At 46.4% G+C, this 15,812-nt stretch overlaps 1 protein-coding gene across 1 annotated transcript in view; it reads left to right on the top strand.

Annotated features, from left to right (window-relative positions):
* DLG5 (discs large MAGUK scaffold protein 5) overlaps positions 1 to 15,812 on the top strand; it is a 200,535-nt gene that overhangs the window by 70,048 nt on the left and 114,675 nt on the right. The window contains exon 2 of the mRNA XM_006269642.4: positions 6,996 to 7,064. Within this exon, the coding sequence (XP_006269704.1) occupies positions 6,996 to 7,064 (69 nt within the window). The remainder of the gene's footprint in view (positions 1 to 6,995; positions 7,065 to 15,812) is intronic.

The following is a 15,812-nucleotide window of genomic DNA, read 5'->3' as shown; positions in this document are numbered from 1 at the left end:
AGATGTAATTTAATTACCTTCCATGTCTTGAGACCTACATTCATTTTGTGCACAAGTTCTTCATTAAATTGATCTTACTCTGGCAAAGAGTTTTCTATGTCGTAAAACACCCCAGTTAAGTCAATGTGTGTACCAGTTTGGGTGCAGACAGAAATGCAGCTCCCCACTGTAACTGAGAATGCTTTGCAGGAAGCATTCTGAGTTGCTGCGATCACTTGGACCAAACAGAAATTCACTGTTGGTTCCAGGCAGGAGGGGAATGTAGCTGCTAGCTGTGAGCCTGCAGCTGGTCTCCCTTAGCAATGGCCTCTCTTCCCTGCCAGTCACATTGTTTCCGAATGGGAGAGGGGAAAGGAAGCAGAAGGAGCTCCTTTTAGGAGTTCTGCAGCCAGGATTGAAGGGTGGGGTAGATGAAATGGAGCCCCCTCACCTTGGTGGGCATTGGGCTCCAATACACCCACACCACCCTCCAGTAGGGGGCTGAAAAACTGCACACTGAATTCCCTGTGCTCTCTTTCTTCCATCCCATTCTGAAAACAGCTCAGAGGCTGGGAGGCAGGCAGACACAAGTTACAGAAGACGCTATGTTTTTAAATGTCTTTATCTGAATCCTCATGCAATGAGGATTCCGATTTTCACCAGATCGGCCATTTTTGAAGTGGTCTGCAGCTATGCAGCTGTGTTTGGTCACAGCTACAGACTGGTTTATGTAGCTAGATTGGGAGAAAATTGTCACTTTTCTCTGCACCATGTATCTTCAATTCCTGCTTATTCTGGACTACTGGCGATACTGCAGGTCAGGAGAGTAGTGGATGGTCTAAATGTTGTGAAGCTTACACCACACAGAGGGTCTCTGTCTATAGTTAATGAGTGCCAGCAGAATAACAGCTTATATTTAATAAGTGTCACTAAAATAAGAGCAAAACTCATTATTTCACCACATCCAAAACTTTAAAAATAAGGGAAGAGAAAAATAGCACTTACTATGTCTTAAGAAAATACTCTGTTGTGAGAAGCATGCTTATATATGTTTTGTAATAAACGTTCTTCATAATAGAGTGGAATTATTCAATAATTAGTCTATTTTGAAACTTTTTTTGCAAACATTTGTAAGGCAAAATGATCTCCAACATCAGTCAATTCCATTCTGTGTGTCTATTTTCTGTTATGTTTTTAGTGATGCTCAAGAGTTTGAAGGTATGGGGTGGCATCAAAATCCCTGTTTAAAAATTGCTGTCAACTTGACAGCATTTGCCCCATTTTATCATATTTGGAACCAAGTCCTCTGCTGATATAAATTGCTTTGGTTCTGTTCAAATAAATTGGGTTATAGTAGGGTGGGCAAAATATGACCCATGGGTTGGATCCAGCCTGTGGATGCCCGCTAATTAATTGTAACCCACCCAGCCCACTTGCTTTCTTGCAACCTCAATCATTGGAGGGCCCCGGACCCGACCTCAGTCTTGGCCAGCATGCACAGCTTACAGGCAGGGCTGCTGGTTCCACTTGCGGCAGTTGCTAGGGCACCTGCTTGGCTTCCCCAGCTTCCAGTGGCTTCCCCTGTTGCCCCTACCTAATGCAGTGCTTGCCCTATGCCGCAGGTAGGGAAGCTGCAGCTGGTTGGGAGCTTGGGGCTGGGGCTGGGGCTGGCAGGAGCATGGAGTCTGGGGCCCGTGCCCTGTGGGGCAACAGGAGCTCAGAGCTCAGGTGCACAGGGTGTGGGGTGTGAGGGGAGGTGGGGATACCCCTCCCTTCCATGGTTCACAGCCCTGGCTGCTGGTGGCAGCAGCAGGTGGCAGGCCTTCGGGCATTCATTGTTCGTGCAGACGTGGCCATCTAGTGGTTCCAGCCAGTTCTGGGAGTTGCACATGGTGGCAAGGAGCAGAGCCAGACCAGCTTGGATTTATAGTATGGGGCTTATGTGCTGCTCCCGGGACTTGTGCACCACTGGGGGGAAGCCCCACATGATGGAGCTGGTGGCCTAGTCCTACTCCCTGCCACCACATGCAGCTTCTGAGACTCTGTTGGAAGCGGAAGGGAGCCGCACCCCCTGCTTCCCAGTGGAATCCTATGCACTGCACGTGGAGACAGGGAAAGCAGCTAGCTCCATTGCTCAGAGCTTCCCTGCAGTGGCACATGAGTCCCAGGAACTGTACGCAATCCCCATGTGATAGAGGCTCGTTGGCTTGGCTCTGCTTCTTGCCACCATGTGCAGTTTCCAAAACTGGCTGGAGCAATGAGCAGCTGGGTAGCTGTACCTGCACAGGCCATGAGCACCCGGAGGGCCTGGTGCTGGTGCCGCTAGTGGCAGGGGGGGAGAACATGTAGGGGGCTCCCCATACCTCCCTACCCTCCCTCACACCCATACCCTGCTCACACCCCCCACATGTATACACACACCCACAACACCCAACATACCGTATACCTCCATGCATGCACACAGCTGTACCCTCTCTCAACCCCTCCCCCCCCAATATATAAGAGTAAGGCTTTATTTTTGAGCTATTATGCAATTACCTCTATACACACTATGCAAATGTACATAAACCAGGATGAAAATATTTTTTTAAATAAAACTAAAATACATTATAGTAGATGTTTGACTTTTAGTATATGATTTAGTTTTTTTCTTGTTTCAAGATGCCCTCCTGCCCTTCCCCTAGAGTAGTTCCAGGGGCAAGGGGAAGGACTTCCAGTGGCAAAGCTCAGGGGCTAGGGGGTGGGACTTCTGGTCCCAAGATGGCTACTGGGGGGGGGGGGGCACCTGTCAAGGGGCAGAGCTACTGTTATGACCCTTGGCAACTCACAAAAACTCACTAAATGGCCCTCCAGCTGAAATAATTGTCCCCCCCTCTGGGTCATAGGTTTATATCAGCTGAGTATCTAGCGCTCTCATTTTTAGGTAGTTGATTTATTTGCGTGTCAAGAAAAAAGAAGTATCTCTTGTTTTATTATGTCATCTGCTTTTTTGCAAATAATCAGATAGTCTTGTGGGTAGTGTGCTTCAATGTACCATGAAGAACGAAGACAAGAAAAACTAATATCCTTGTTAAATACCAGTCTTTGCTTGCTTTTTTGTACTAGAGATACAAACCAATCGTTCAGCCTTCGTGCCCTTCCCTCTTCATCCCGTAGAATCGGGAGGAAACCAAAACTGAAGCATGAGAGAGAAAATGTAAGACTGAAAAAAAAGTGTCTTAACTCTAGCCAAGTCCTGAAATTCCTGATTCTTTCTCTTTAGGCCAGGTTGCTGGGGTTCAGACTTCAAATCTTAGTCTGGATAGAAATTCCCTTGACTTGTGACTCGTTTCAGATAATATTAGCCTCTAATTTATATCCCATTCCCCATCTCTTTCTGTGAGCTCCTTCTGCGGGTTGAAGGAAGATGACTTAGATTATAAGTTCTCCAGGTAGGACTTGATTCTCCTACCTGAAGAGTATCTACAATTTTTCCGACAAATAAATAAGACTTGGCATGTTACCCTCACCCACCACTCTTGCCATCACCAGCCAGACAGTTTTGAAGTTTTATTCTTGTAAGGTGATGGCAGAAACAAAGGCACTGAAATTAGTCTTCCAAGCTTGGAAATGGCATCTTGAGAATAAACATGTTTTAGTTTGCTGCTATGACCAAATAGCAGCTGGTTTGTGTATCAGATGACATTGATGTACCAGAAGTGTCCATCTCCTTTTTGACATCTTAAACCTATCTTTGTTAGGATTCCAGCTTACCATTTCACTGTTTGTACTGGTGAAATAATTCTTTGGATAGGGATAGTGCAGCTGAATAGGGTTGATTTTGGTTTCTGGAAAAGGAAGTGGTTATTAAGATAGTAATGCTTTAGTGCAGGGGTTGGCAACCCCCAGACGCCATTTTGCTCGGTTCAGCACAGCCAGCCTAGGTTCTTGGTAGCTGCCACCAACAATGGAGTCCAGGCTGCTTGCAGCAAACAGTTGGGAGGCTACAAGCCCTGCTGCAAGCAGCCTGCGCTTGATGGCAGGCAACAGCTGCCCAGAGCCTGGGCTGCCTGTGATAGGCAGCTGGGAGGCTGCAAACAGCTGTGCTGGACCCCATGGCAGTGGCTATGCATGTGCCCCGGGGTGCATAGGCAACTGGTGCCACCTTTTTCTCCCCAGCACCACCTGGTGTGACGAACAATGGTAATAAGCTGATGGAGAATAGGTTTGATGGCCAATCTCGCCAACTGGGGGGATCCCCCCCATGGCCAATCTCACTGGCTCTCGTAAGTGGCCATAGCACTTCCACTCCCCAGTGGGCATTTGCAGGGGGGCACCAGTGCTCCTGCCAGCCCCTTCACCTAAGCGGGGAGTGTGGCCTGTCATGGGGTGCACCAGAGCTCTCTGGGGGTGCACATCTACCCCCTATGCATTGCCACTGCCAGGGTGCATGGCTGAGAAGGGGCCTGAGGCAGTGCAACCCCGTGCCCCTTGCCCGCCATGTACCTAGGGCTGTGCATGCTGCCGCTGCTGCCAATACTGCCACTGAGTCAGTGCTAGGGCTTCGGAGCTCCAGACAACAGCTGCCCAGAGCCTGGGTCAGCTGTGGCAGGCAGCTGCACTGGGGTCCAGAGCCCTGGCTGGGCTCCGTTTCAGTGGCAGCTTCATGTGTGCCTCTGTGCATGGCTGCGAAGGGGCTGAGGGGCAATATGTTTGTGGGTGGACAGGCGGTCAGCATGGAGCTAGAGGAGCTCTACAAGGAGCGTGGCATGCCTGGCTGCATTGCCTCAGGTGCATAGCCCGCAGAGCTGGACATGCCACATATCATCGCGTTGGGGCTGATGGGGCTGCAGCGCAGGTGAGCAGGGTGGGTCAGGAGTGGTGCAACCTGGGATCCCCCCACAGGAGGCAGGGTGGTTGTGGGTTTTGCTTCCTGCTGGCCACAGCCCCAGTGGAGGGACTGGCTGCCTTTGACAGCCCACCTGGGCAGGCTCAGGCCTGTGCCATATCCATGTCTTGGGGTTTGTCTTCACCACATGTGCAGCCCAGGAGGCATGCCCACGTCAGTGAAGTGGTGGTCTGGAGCATCAGACTTCAGGAGACAAGGGCATTTTGGGTAGAAGCTCCAGGTCAGTTGAGGTTGGATGTGCTGCCCCGGCTACTTCCTTGCCATGTGTACCGAGGTGTGTATGCAGCTGCTGCCAGCAATGAGCTGGGCCAGAGCTCTGGATCCTGGTGCAGCTGCTTGCAGGTTTGCAGCAGCCTGATGCAAGCAGCCTGGGCTCTATGGCAAGTGGCAGGGGCCTGCCCAGAGCATGGGCTGTTTGCAGAAGGCAGAGGTCTGGAGCTATGGCCCAGGTTATTACCAGCAGTAGCTGCATGCATGCCTTGGGAAGCACCATGGAGAAGGGGCCAGACCTGCGTTACCAAGACCAGCATCAGGCAGCTTGTAGCTCTTCTGCTGTCTACCTCGGGCATGCCAACATCTTCAAAGTTCAGGTTGCGGGGTTTTATGGCACTCAGCCCAAAAACATTGCAGATCCCTGCTCTCGTGTGTGCCTTTCGTGGGTTAACCAACTGAAAGATTGGATTAGATGCTCTCTTAAATTGTTAGATGTGGATAGGGGAATGTATTTAAGAGTTCTTCAAGGTTCAGGAAAGACAGATGAATCAGTTTTGGTGGTTCAGCTCTTTGAAGTAGGTTGTCCTCTGTCAAATGTAGATTTTGTGGAGGTGGCTGTGGAATTGGAAGTTATTTAATGACATACTATCATGTGATTTTACCATGTAGGACTGTAATTATTGAAAAGAAGATTTTGGGAGCTAAAGTACCTAAATCCTGTATAAAAAATCAGGTTTTGTCTCAACTCGCTTAGGCCCATTTTACCATAGATCAGGGGTTTTCAACCTTTTTTGGTTGGTGTACCCCCAGCAGCTGGTCGAGAAGCGGGGTGTCTCCTGGTAGCCAGTCAATTGAGGAGGTGGGGCGGGGGAAGGTCCCACTACACATCTGTGGCAGTGAAACCAGAAGTGCTGGCAGTATGCTGCAGCGGCAAAAATGTGCTGGTGGCATGTAGTGCACAGCATGCAAGCACCATAAAGTTCTGGCAGCCCTGCCCCCTGCTTCTCATTGCCACTGCTGCATACCCCCTTGGGCCTTCCTAAGTACCCCCAGGGGTGTACGTACCCCTGATTGACAACCCCTGCCCTAGATCCTTTTCAACAGGCACTAATCTCATTTTTCGCTTGTGTGAAGATTATCATCTAAGAGCATGGGTGATCCAAGCCAGATCAAATGTCACTTTGACAGTAGCAGATGACCAAATTAAGAATTGAAAGAGGTGAAGGATATAGGAAAAATTCCAGAACTTGCACATGACCGAGGGAGATGTGGCAAAGATGTATACACAAGCATGTGTTTGAGTCTGAGCAATTTTGAGAAGTGCTTGGTTAGCTCTAAGAACTTAAAATTCGAGAGTCTTGGTGGGAAAAAATCCACTAAAGAGAGGTGACTTAAATGTTTTTTGCTCAATTGTATTAATGCCAGGCTGCTGCCATGGCACTCATAGTTGAACACAAATTCTCATCATGGTTAACATGTTCGGAAGTGATTTTGGCAACCAGGGCTGTCATGCTTCTTGAAAATAAATGAGAGACTGTTTTCAACTGGATCCTGTTTAGATTTTTAACACTGCAACAGAAATCACTCACTGCTGCTGGCCTTGTAATTTAAAAAAATAAACAAAGCTAAATTTGTACTTTCAGTTTAGCACACTTAATCTGCATTAAGCGCTAGTAATTCTAGTGTGTCATTTTGCTCTGTGGAGTCATCCTTTCCCTTGCATGCTTTCTACTTAGGAACCTTACCACTGAATTAGTTTGAAAATGAACACAAATCTTTCCTCATCTTAGATTTCCATAGGTTAGAGAGGTTTGTGCTCTCCAGTCTAGGGTACTGGGAGTCTAGCCTGTCATGAAATGATATCAGATTGATTTGAAAAGGATGCAAATCAACTTTTGTTTTTGTTTTTTCCCAGGGTCCACTTACAGTGTGCTGTCTATAATGCCATCTGATTCAGAAAGCAGCAGTTCTCTAAGTAGCATTGGTACGTATTATATCTAAGCTCAACGTGGGAATCTTCTGTTTGAGGGAGTCTGGGGAGTACAAAAAATGTTTGTTTAGCTACTGGATAGCTGAATGGATCTCAGTGGTTTTTGTTTTGTATAGTAATATAACTGTAGCTAAACCATGGGAGACTTGCATGTCTGCACAATGAAAAAGTATACTTTGATACTGCAAGGTTAAAATATTTTCATAGCTAAAGGTAACTGCCTAGAAATAGCTGCCAATAAAATCTTCTAAGCTTGGATGAATTACATGAAATAGCTAGTTTGTTGAGTTGCATATTAAATGTTTATAACAGCAGTATTGATAAGATGATATTTGTATATTTCAATTTTTAAGTTGTAACAATATAAACATACCTGAGAAACACAGAATAAAAAAAGTTATATCCAACATTATATAGTTTAAAAAAAATACTAGCAGTTGTAGGACTTGAATAATTTGAAATATTTTTTTCTTACGTTGTTTATTTTTAAGGGAACTCGGGGAAGATAATGTTTGGGGAGTGGGAGAGAGATAAGTGATCTAAAATATAAAAATAAAAGTTGAAATACAATGAAAAAGCTGGCAGCAAAAATTAGTTTCACAAATACAGATGAAATGGTTTTGAAATCTGTATAAAAGTGATTAATCTTAAAATAAGGTCTAGAGTTGTTGCATTTTTAAGTTCCACTTGTTGTTTCAGACATCTGTAGACTTCTCTGACAGCATGAGGCAAGTCAGTTGTCTGTAAAAGGATGTTGGGAGACATCTGTTGCAGTTACTGGGTTGAATTTGTAACTCAACATGAATCAACAGGAGCTTTCACTCCTGATTAAAACTGTTTGCTAGAAAAATGAAAAGCTGTGACATGTTGGTGTGACTCTTATCAAGCCAGAACATGTATGGCTGCTTCCAGCATTGAAAGCTAGAAAAGGCATATCTAACAAAAGATTTTTCTAGTGCATTGGATGGACATACTAAAGTGATTAGAGTGTGATTCTTTCCCTTTAGGTAACTTTTTAGAATTGTAATAGAGAAGGGGGAGCTGAATTGATAGTTGTCTTTTAAAAAATGGGGGAAATAAAACATTTTACTTCACTCCTGCCTCTCCAGCAGTGCACTTCTGCATACTTTAAGGCTAGGGACAGACATTATACACAAACTATTTTAAGTGATCAGAAACTGGTTTAACTGTAACAGAACAGATGTTCAGTGCACATAAACCAGTTTGAAAATGGCTGAAACTGGTTTGAGATAAACCTGGTTGAATGTAGTATCAGACTTAACAGAGCTGGGTCAAACCAGCTTGTGCAATGTCTGTGCCAGACCCCTTGTTGGTTTAAGACAAACCAGACATCCCCAGCATTCCAGCATGCTCTCTGGGCTGGGCAGGGCTCTGCTTCATATCAGGGTTGGCCCCTTCCCTCTGCGTCTCCCTGGCTTCTCCATGCTAAACAGGGATTATTCCCTCCTGCTGGCCCTATGCTTTAGCAGACACCTCCGGATTAGCTAACAGACCACATGCTGGCTACAGTCTATGCTGTGGGAGAGACAAAGGCAGACAGGCTTCTTGGAGCTAATCAACAGGTAGCTTAATGTCTTTCCTTGGAAACATTTGAGAAGAGTTGTTTGCTTCCTCCCCCTCCCCCCCCAACTCTCTGCTAAGCACAAATTCCCCCCTCCCCTCTGTCTTTGTTGAGGTACCTGTGTATTAGCCAGTAGACCATATGCTGGGTCTGTGCTAAATCAACAGACATCTGGTAGTGTCTCTCTGTTTTCTTAATGGGGCATAAACAATGAGATACAAGGGTAATAAGCACTGTTATCAGCTCCCCTCTAATTCCCCCCCCCCAGCTTGTTTGCCTGTCAGTTTGCTGCAGACAGGATACAGAAGCAGGGAGGGAGAGTGAGAAATTCTGTATAATCAACAGATGCATGCACTGCACAGGCCCCCCTGCCTCAGAGTGCTAGCCCAGGGCTGCAGGCTGGCAACACTCCCGCCCCTTGAGCAGTGAGCGGGGGGAAAAGCCTAGGACTGCAGGCAGGGTGGGGGTTCGTACCCCTCCCTAATCAGAGCCCTGCTGGGGTCTGGCCATGCCCCTCTCAGTTTAGCTCTGTGGGAGGGCTGGTCTGGCATCCCCTGGCTTCCAGACTGAGCCACTGCAGGCATGTGCCTAAATTTATTCAGTATAGAGGGATTGTCTATATGGCTGGAAACTAGTTCAGCCTAGCCAGGTTAAACTAACCTGCAAAGGTTGAATCCATGGGTGACTGGTGCCTCCTTAGTTAGCGTCATGCCACTTGCACTTCCGGGTGAGCACAATCGGCCGCAGGAAGCACTGCTTCTCCTGGCACCCCCACTTCCCCACTGGCACTCTCAGGGGGGTCACTGGTGTGCTCACCTGCCTGCTCCCCCCTCCCCCCCGCCTGGGAACACTGGCTGAAAGGGGGTGCACCAGCGCTCAGGAGGTACATGTGCACCCCCTACACGTTGCCACTGGTTGAATCAGTTCGGGCTCAGGCTTTTTGGATGTCTGTCTTTAGCCTAAATATTGTGGCCTCTCTTTTCTTAAGCCTTTTTGGGTAGAGTCTGTGCTCTGCACCTAGAGAAGACTTGCAGAAAGCAAAAGACTTGTGACTAGCTTTGATGCAGCTATGTGCTGTGTTGACAATCCATGTATATTATCATACAATGCAATTATTGTAGTATAAAAGCATTTTGTGAATTTGAGTTATTTTCTTTAGGAATCATTATTATTCTAGCCACTACCTTAGTGCACCCAATAAGAAAAATTAATAAAAAGTTCTTGTGATTTTGTTAAAATGCAGTGCTATTTTTTATTTGATATGATTAGTGTTGCTTTGTGTATGCTGTAAAAATTCTGCACTGCAGGGCATTTCTGTAGATCTATGGCAATTGCAGTATTTTCTGCAGAGCTCAAACTTACTATTCAAATATATACTATATTTATTTGCATACCACATGCACCTTTTCCACAAAAATCAATCCTTCAAAATTGAGATGTGCGTTTTAAGTGGGAAAGCTGATTTCCTGTGCCAAAATGGAAGCATGAAATCATGGATGGCAGCTGTAATTCATAGATTCATAGATGTTAGGGTTGGAAGGGACCTCAATTGATCATTGAGTCCAACCCCCTTTGGGGGAAAGAGTGCTGGGTTTAGATGACCCTAGCTAGATGCCTATCCTCCTCTTGAAGACCCCCAGGGTAGGGGAGAGCACCACCTCCCTTGGCAGCCCATTCTAGACTTTGGCCACTCTAACTGAGAAGAAGTTCTTCCTAATGTTCAGACTAAATCTGCTCTCTGCTAGCTTATGGCCATTATTTCTTGTAACCTCCAGAGGCGCCTTGGTGAGTAAAGCCTCACCAATTCCCTTCTGTGCCCACATGATGAACTTATAGGCAGCCACAAGGTCGCCTCTCAACTTTCTCTTGCGGAGGCTGAAGAGGTCCAGGTGCCCTAGTCTCTTCTCATAGGGCTTGGCCTGCAAGCCCTTAACCATACAAGTGGCCCTTCTCTGGACCCTCTCCAGGTTATCCACATCCCTCTTGAAGTGCGGTGCCCAAAATTGCACACAGTATTCCAACTGCGGTCTGACCAGTGCCTGATAGAGGGGAAGTATCACCTCCTTGGATCTATTCATCATGCATCTGCTGATGCATGATAAAGTGCCATTGGCTTTTCTGATGGCTTCGTCACACTGCCGACTCATCTTCATCTTGGAGTCCACTAGGACTCCAAGATCCCTTTCCGCTTCTGTGCCTCCAAGCAGGTCATTTCCTAGGCAGTAGGTATGCTGGACATTTCTCCTCCCTAGGTGCAGCACTTTGCATTTCTCCTTGTTGAATTGCATTCTGTTGTTTTCCGCCCATATGTCCAACCTGTCCAGGTCTGCTTGTAGTTGTTCCCTGCCCTCCGGTGTGTCCACTTCTCCACACAGTTTTGTGTCATCCGCAAACTTGGACAGAGTACACTTCACTCCCACGTCCAAGTCGCTGATGAAGACATTCAAGGACCGAGCCCTGCAGGACCCCACTGCCCACATCCTTCCAGGTCGATACCAACCCATCCACTGTGACTCTCTGGGTACAACCCTCTAGCCAATTCACCACCCACCGGACTGTGTAGTCATCCAAGTCACAGCCTCTTAACTTGTTCACCAGTATGGTGTGGGATACTGTATCGAAGGCCTTCCTGAAGTCTAAGTAAACGACGTCAACCCCTACTCCTGCGTCCAGGTGTTTTGTAACCTGGTCATAAAAATAAACTAGATTGGTCAGGCATGATCTACCTGCTATGAACCCATGCTGGTTTCCCCTCAGGATAATTTTTCCTGCCAGGCTCTTGCAAATGTGAGCCTTGATAATTTTTTCAAAGACTTTGCCAAGGATGGAGGTGAGACTGACTGGCCTATAGTTGCCTGGGTCCTCCTTCCTCCCCTTCTTGAAAATGGGGACCACATTGGCCCTTTTCCAGTCCTCCGGGACCTGGTCCATGCGCCATGAGTGTTCAAATATTCCTGCCAGTGGCTGTGCAGTGACGTCAGCCAGTGCCTTCAGTACCCTCAGATGGAGCTCATCCGGGCCTGCCGACTTAAAGGCATCCAGTTCCTCCAAGTGCCTCTGCAGCATCTCAGGGTCTACGCTTGGTAGTCTGGCGCCCTGCTGCTGCCTGTCTACTATCCCAGTGAGAGCCTTGTCTTGCCCCTCACTTAGGAACACTGAGGCAAAGAACTCATTGAGGAGGTCAGCCTTGTCCCCCCTGTCCGTCGCCAATTGCTTATGCCCATTTAGTAGAGGTCCTATTCCTCCCTGGGCCTTCCTTTTACTCCCTTTATATCTAAAAAACCAATTTTTTGTTATCCTTAACTTGGGTTGCCATCCTCAGCTCCATGGTAGCTTTGGCCTGTTTAACTGCCTCCCTATAAGTGCGAGCAGAGGAGGTATACTCCTCTTTAGTAATCTCTCCACGTTTCCACTTTTTATATGCCCCCCTTTTAGCCTGTAGACTGCTCTGGATTTCTCTGGTCAGCCAAGGAAGCCTCTTGTCCCCTTCCCCCCCTTTTCCCCGCATCGGGATCATCTCCCTCTGTGCCCGAAGGATCATTTCCTTAAGGCACAGCCACTCTTCCTGGGCTCCCAACTCTTTAAAACTCTTACTTTGCAGTGCATCCTTGACTAAACGCCTGAGTTAATTGAAATCAGCTTTCCTAAAGTCTAGCACTTTCACCCTACTAGTTACCTTACCCACTCGTCGTCTTATGGTGAATTCTGTTATTTGGTGATCACTGTCCCCCAGGTGACCACCAATCTGTAGGTCTCCTACCATGTCATCCCCCATTGCCAATACCAGGTCCAGTAAGGCATTCCCCCTAGTGGGACCATGTACCTCCTGCGTCAGATGGAGGTTCTGTACACAGGATAGGAACCTGCGTGAACGGTGGGACTTTGCTGTCTGCTTCTCCCAGCAGATGTCTGGGTAGTTTAGGTCCCCCATGACTACCGCCTCCCTAGTTTTTATGGTCTCCGAGAGCTGCCTCAGGAGCCCCAAATCTAGTGTGGGGGTATGTAGCAGACCCCTACCACCAAATCCCTTTCTCCTTGACCTCCATGTAACCTAACCCGCAATCCTTCTACTTTCTCCTCCTCCGATTCCGTTTTGATAAGGGTCGATGTATATCGCTCATTGACATAGAGTGTCACCTCTCCCCCTCTCTTTCCCACTGTATCCTTTCTGTACAGCTTATAACCCTCAATGTGTACCGCCCAGTTGTGGGAAGAATCCCACCAGGTTTCTGTTAGCCCTACTAAGTCGTAGGTGTTTTCTGCAAGCAGGAGTGCTAGTTCATCCTGTTTGCTCCCCATGCTCCTAGCATTAGTGTATAGGCTCTTGAGCCCTGTGACTGGCGCCTTTGTTGCCCCCCTGCTCTGATGCCCAAAGGGCCCCTTATTGCTTACCTGCTTATTGCTTACCTGTGGTGTACTGCTGGCCGCCCCATGGATTGCAGGTTCTTCTATGCCTGCCAGCCCCAGGAAGTGAAGGTCAGGGTTCACTGTTCAGGGTCAGAGCTGTAGTGTTAACTGTTTCACAGCTGGTACTGCCAGTTCAGCAATGACTATGACAGGGTTAAAACTGTACCTTTTGCTGAGCAGCCAGGCTGAAGAGTTTACTCTTTCCCTCTGGTCAGGACATCACTATGACTTTGAAAAATCTTTTTTTTCTTCATTCTGTATTACCAAAAGAAGGTGCTTCTTTAACTTGGAAGGGTGTGGTATGCAAAAAAAAAAAAAGGTATGTATTTTCTAGCCCTCTTAAACAAATACATTTTCCTGCTGAATTTTGCTCCTCAATATAGTGGTCTTCCTAGACTGTAGAGCAGCAGTTCCCAATCTGTGGTATGTGTACCACCAGTGGTATTCAGACAACCTGTCAGTGGTACGTGTTAACAGATTTATTATAATTACTGTATATGACAAAAATTTGCTGGTGGTACTTGTGGGGGCCGAGTATAGCCAGAATGGGGCCGCACCGATGGAGTGGAATTAGGCACAAACGCGTACTGGTTGAATTGAAAAGAACTTTACTTACAAACTGGCATACAGGGACTTGCGTCGATGCACACAGTGTAGGCACGCTCCGTTACAAACAAAAGAAAGAAACCGGGTGGCACACCGGTGTTTTCCGAGCATGCAGGGTGCGGGGTACGTCGGGACGGTCGGCAACAGGGAGTGGTTGGTGGTTGATCAGGCCTCCAATTTTGCTCCAAGGTACACAAGGAACTCGTTCCCAACGTACACGCGGAGTTCTCCGACTTGGGTGGAAACTACCCAAGCTTTTATATGGCTAGTGAACCAATTGCTAGCCACCGGGTATGAATAATTTACAATGAGCCAATCGGTAGCATGCATCCAAACAGTGCAGCTGCTAGTTTTGGCGAGAGCTGATCACTACACCAAGGCTTTTCCCGCCGTAGCAAGGCATCCCTCGCACCGAGTACTCGCATTGTGGTAGGAATTCTGCTGTGTCGAGGCACTTTTAATTACTAAGTACAGACAGTACTTAAGGTTGAACTGAAAAAATTGCTAAATTTGTGGTGCGCAATCTGTCAGAGTTTGGGAACCACTGCTGTAGAGAGTCTCAGAAAGCCAGTCATAAATGACCACGCTGCAGTTGATATTAATACTGAAACCTAATGATGGGAATTTCTGGGTTTAAGTATCATACTATTTCATTGCTACTTACTTTGACTAGAAATTGGGTGTGCTGCTATTGATTGTAGTTTTTACAAGAATAAGGGCACAAGTTTTATGGATACTTACTTTTACTGAGTGTTGAATAAGTTAAAACACAATAGATTTGCAAATTTGAGGGGAGAAGTTGTTCAGAATTGGGTAAGATATTTAATAGACTTCCAGTGTTTCTAGGTATGATACAGAATCTTGATGCATAGTTCTTCCAAGTAATCTTCAGTTTTACACACAAGTCCATTTGTTGTAAGTTAGTCATTATTTGTTGTATTTGTCTTAAAAGGCACAAACCTTTTCAAAGATTCCTGATAAGACTTTCCAAGGGGGGGACTTCTCTGTAACTTGAACTTAAGGTGACCTAGGAGTGAACAGTATTTTAAATTTAGGATTCTTCATGGCTTAGCTCAGATGAAATGATTTATCCATGTGTATTAGTATTAATAACTAAAACAGGTAAACAGACTCATTTTGTTACTTGAAGCTGATGTTTAATCCTGTTGCCAGACTATAGGAAACAACTTAATGATATTTTTTATGCAAGCCAGTTAGTTAGCAACAGCAAATATTTTTGCTTCTTAATAACCATCGCATACAAACAAACCTTTTTACTTTGGCAAAACTACAGGCAAATTATTGTAGCAATGATTGATTTGTTGAATGATAAGCCATTATAACTAACACAGTTTGTTTGCCAGCACCCTGAAGGCTTTATGAATTCCTTAAACTATCACCTGATAAATACTAAGTTGCTGTAGTATTTCAGAACATATATGTAAAAAATATGCACCAGAAAGATTGTTACACAAATAGAATGGTTTGGTGGGCAGTGAAACTAACACAGTATACAGTTTACATGTATATAGTATGGTAGAAAGGAAAAAACAAACCTTGTTTTAGCAATCTAGTCTGGATGCAGTGTAAGCCTTCATGAAGATTCGCTTGTATGTACAGTTTTTCCTCTCGACTTCCAGGTACCTTTTATCTTCTTTGTGATTTGGAGAGACTAGGTCATCTAGGCTAGGGACAGACATTACGCATAAACTGGTTTAAGCGATCCGAAACTGTTTTAAATCTGTAACAGAACAGATGTTCAGTGCATGTGGACCAGTTTGAAAATGGCACCAGTTTGAGATAAACCTGGTTGAATGTAGTATCAGACTTAACTGATTTGGGTCAAACTGCTTTATGCAATATATTTCCCAGATCCTTTTCCAGTTTAAACTAAATGGCATACTCTCTGGGCTGGAGAAGGAGGAGGGCGGGGCTCTGCTTCACAGCAGGGCTGGCCCCTCCTCTCTGCTCCCTGACTGCAGCTCAGCAGAGACTGTGGGGATCTGCCTGGCTTTCCCCCTGCTCCCCTGTCCCCTCTGCCTTATGCAGACCTCTCAGAATTAGCTAGCAGACTACATGCTGGCTACTGTCTGTGCTGTGGCAGACAGGACAAAGGCAGAATCAACAGGTAGCTGGTAATCACTTAC

This window comes from Alligator mississippiensis, chromosome 6 (assembly GCF_030867095.1).
Source record: "Alligator mississippiensis isolate rAllMis1 chromosome 6, rAllMis1, whole genome shotgun sequence".
NCBI lineage: Eukaryota > Metazoa > Chordata > Crocodylia > Alligatoridae > Alligator > Alligator mississippiensis.
Note: the sequence above shows the minus strand (reverse complement) of the source record. Positions and strands in the feature narration are given on the sequence as shown.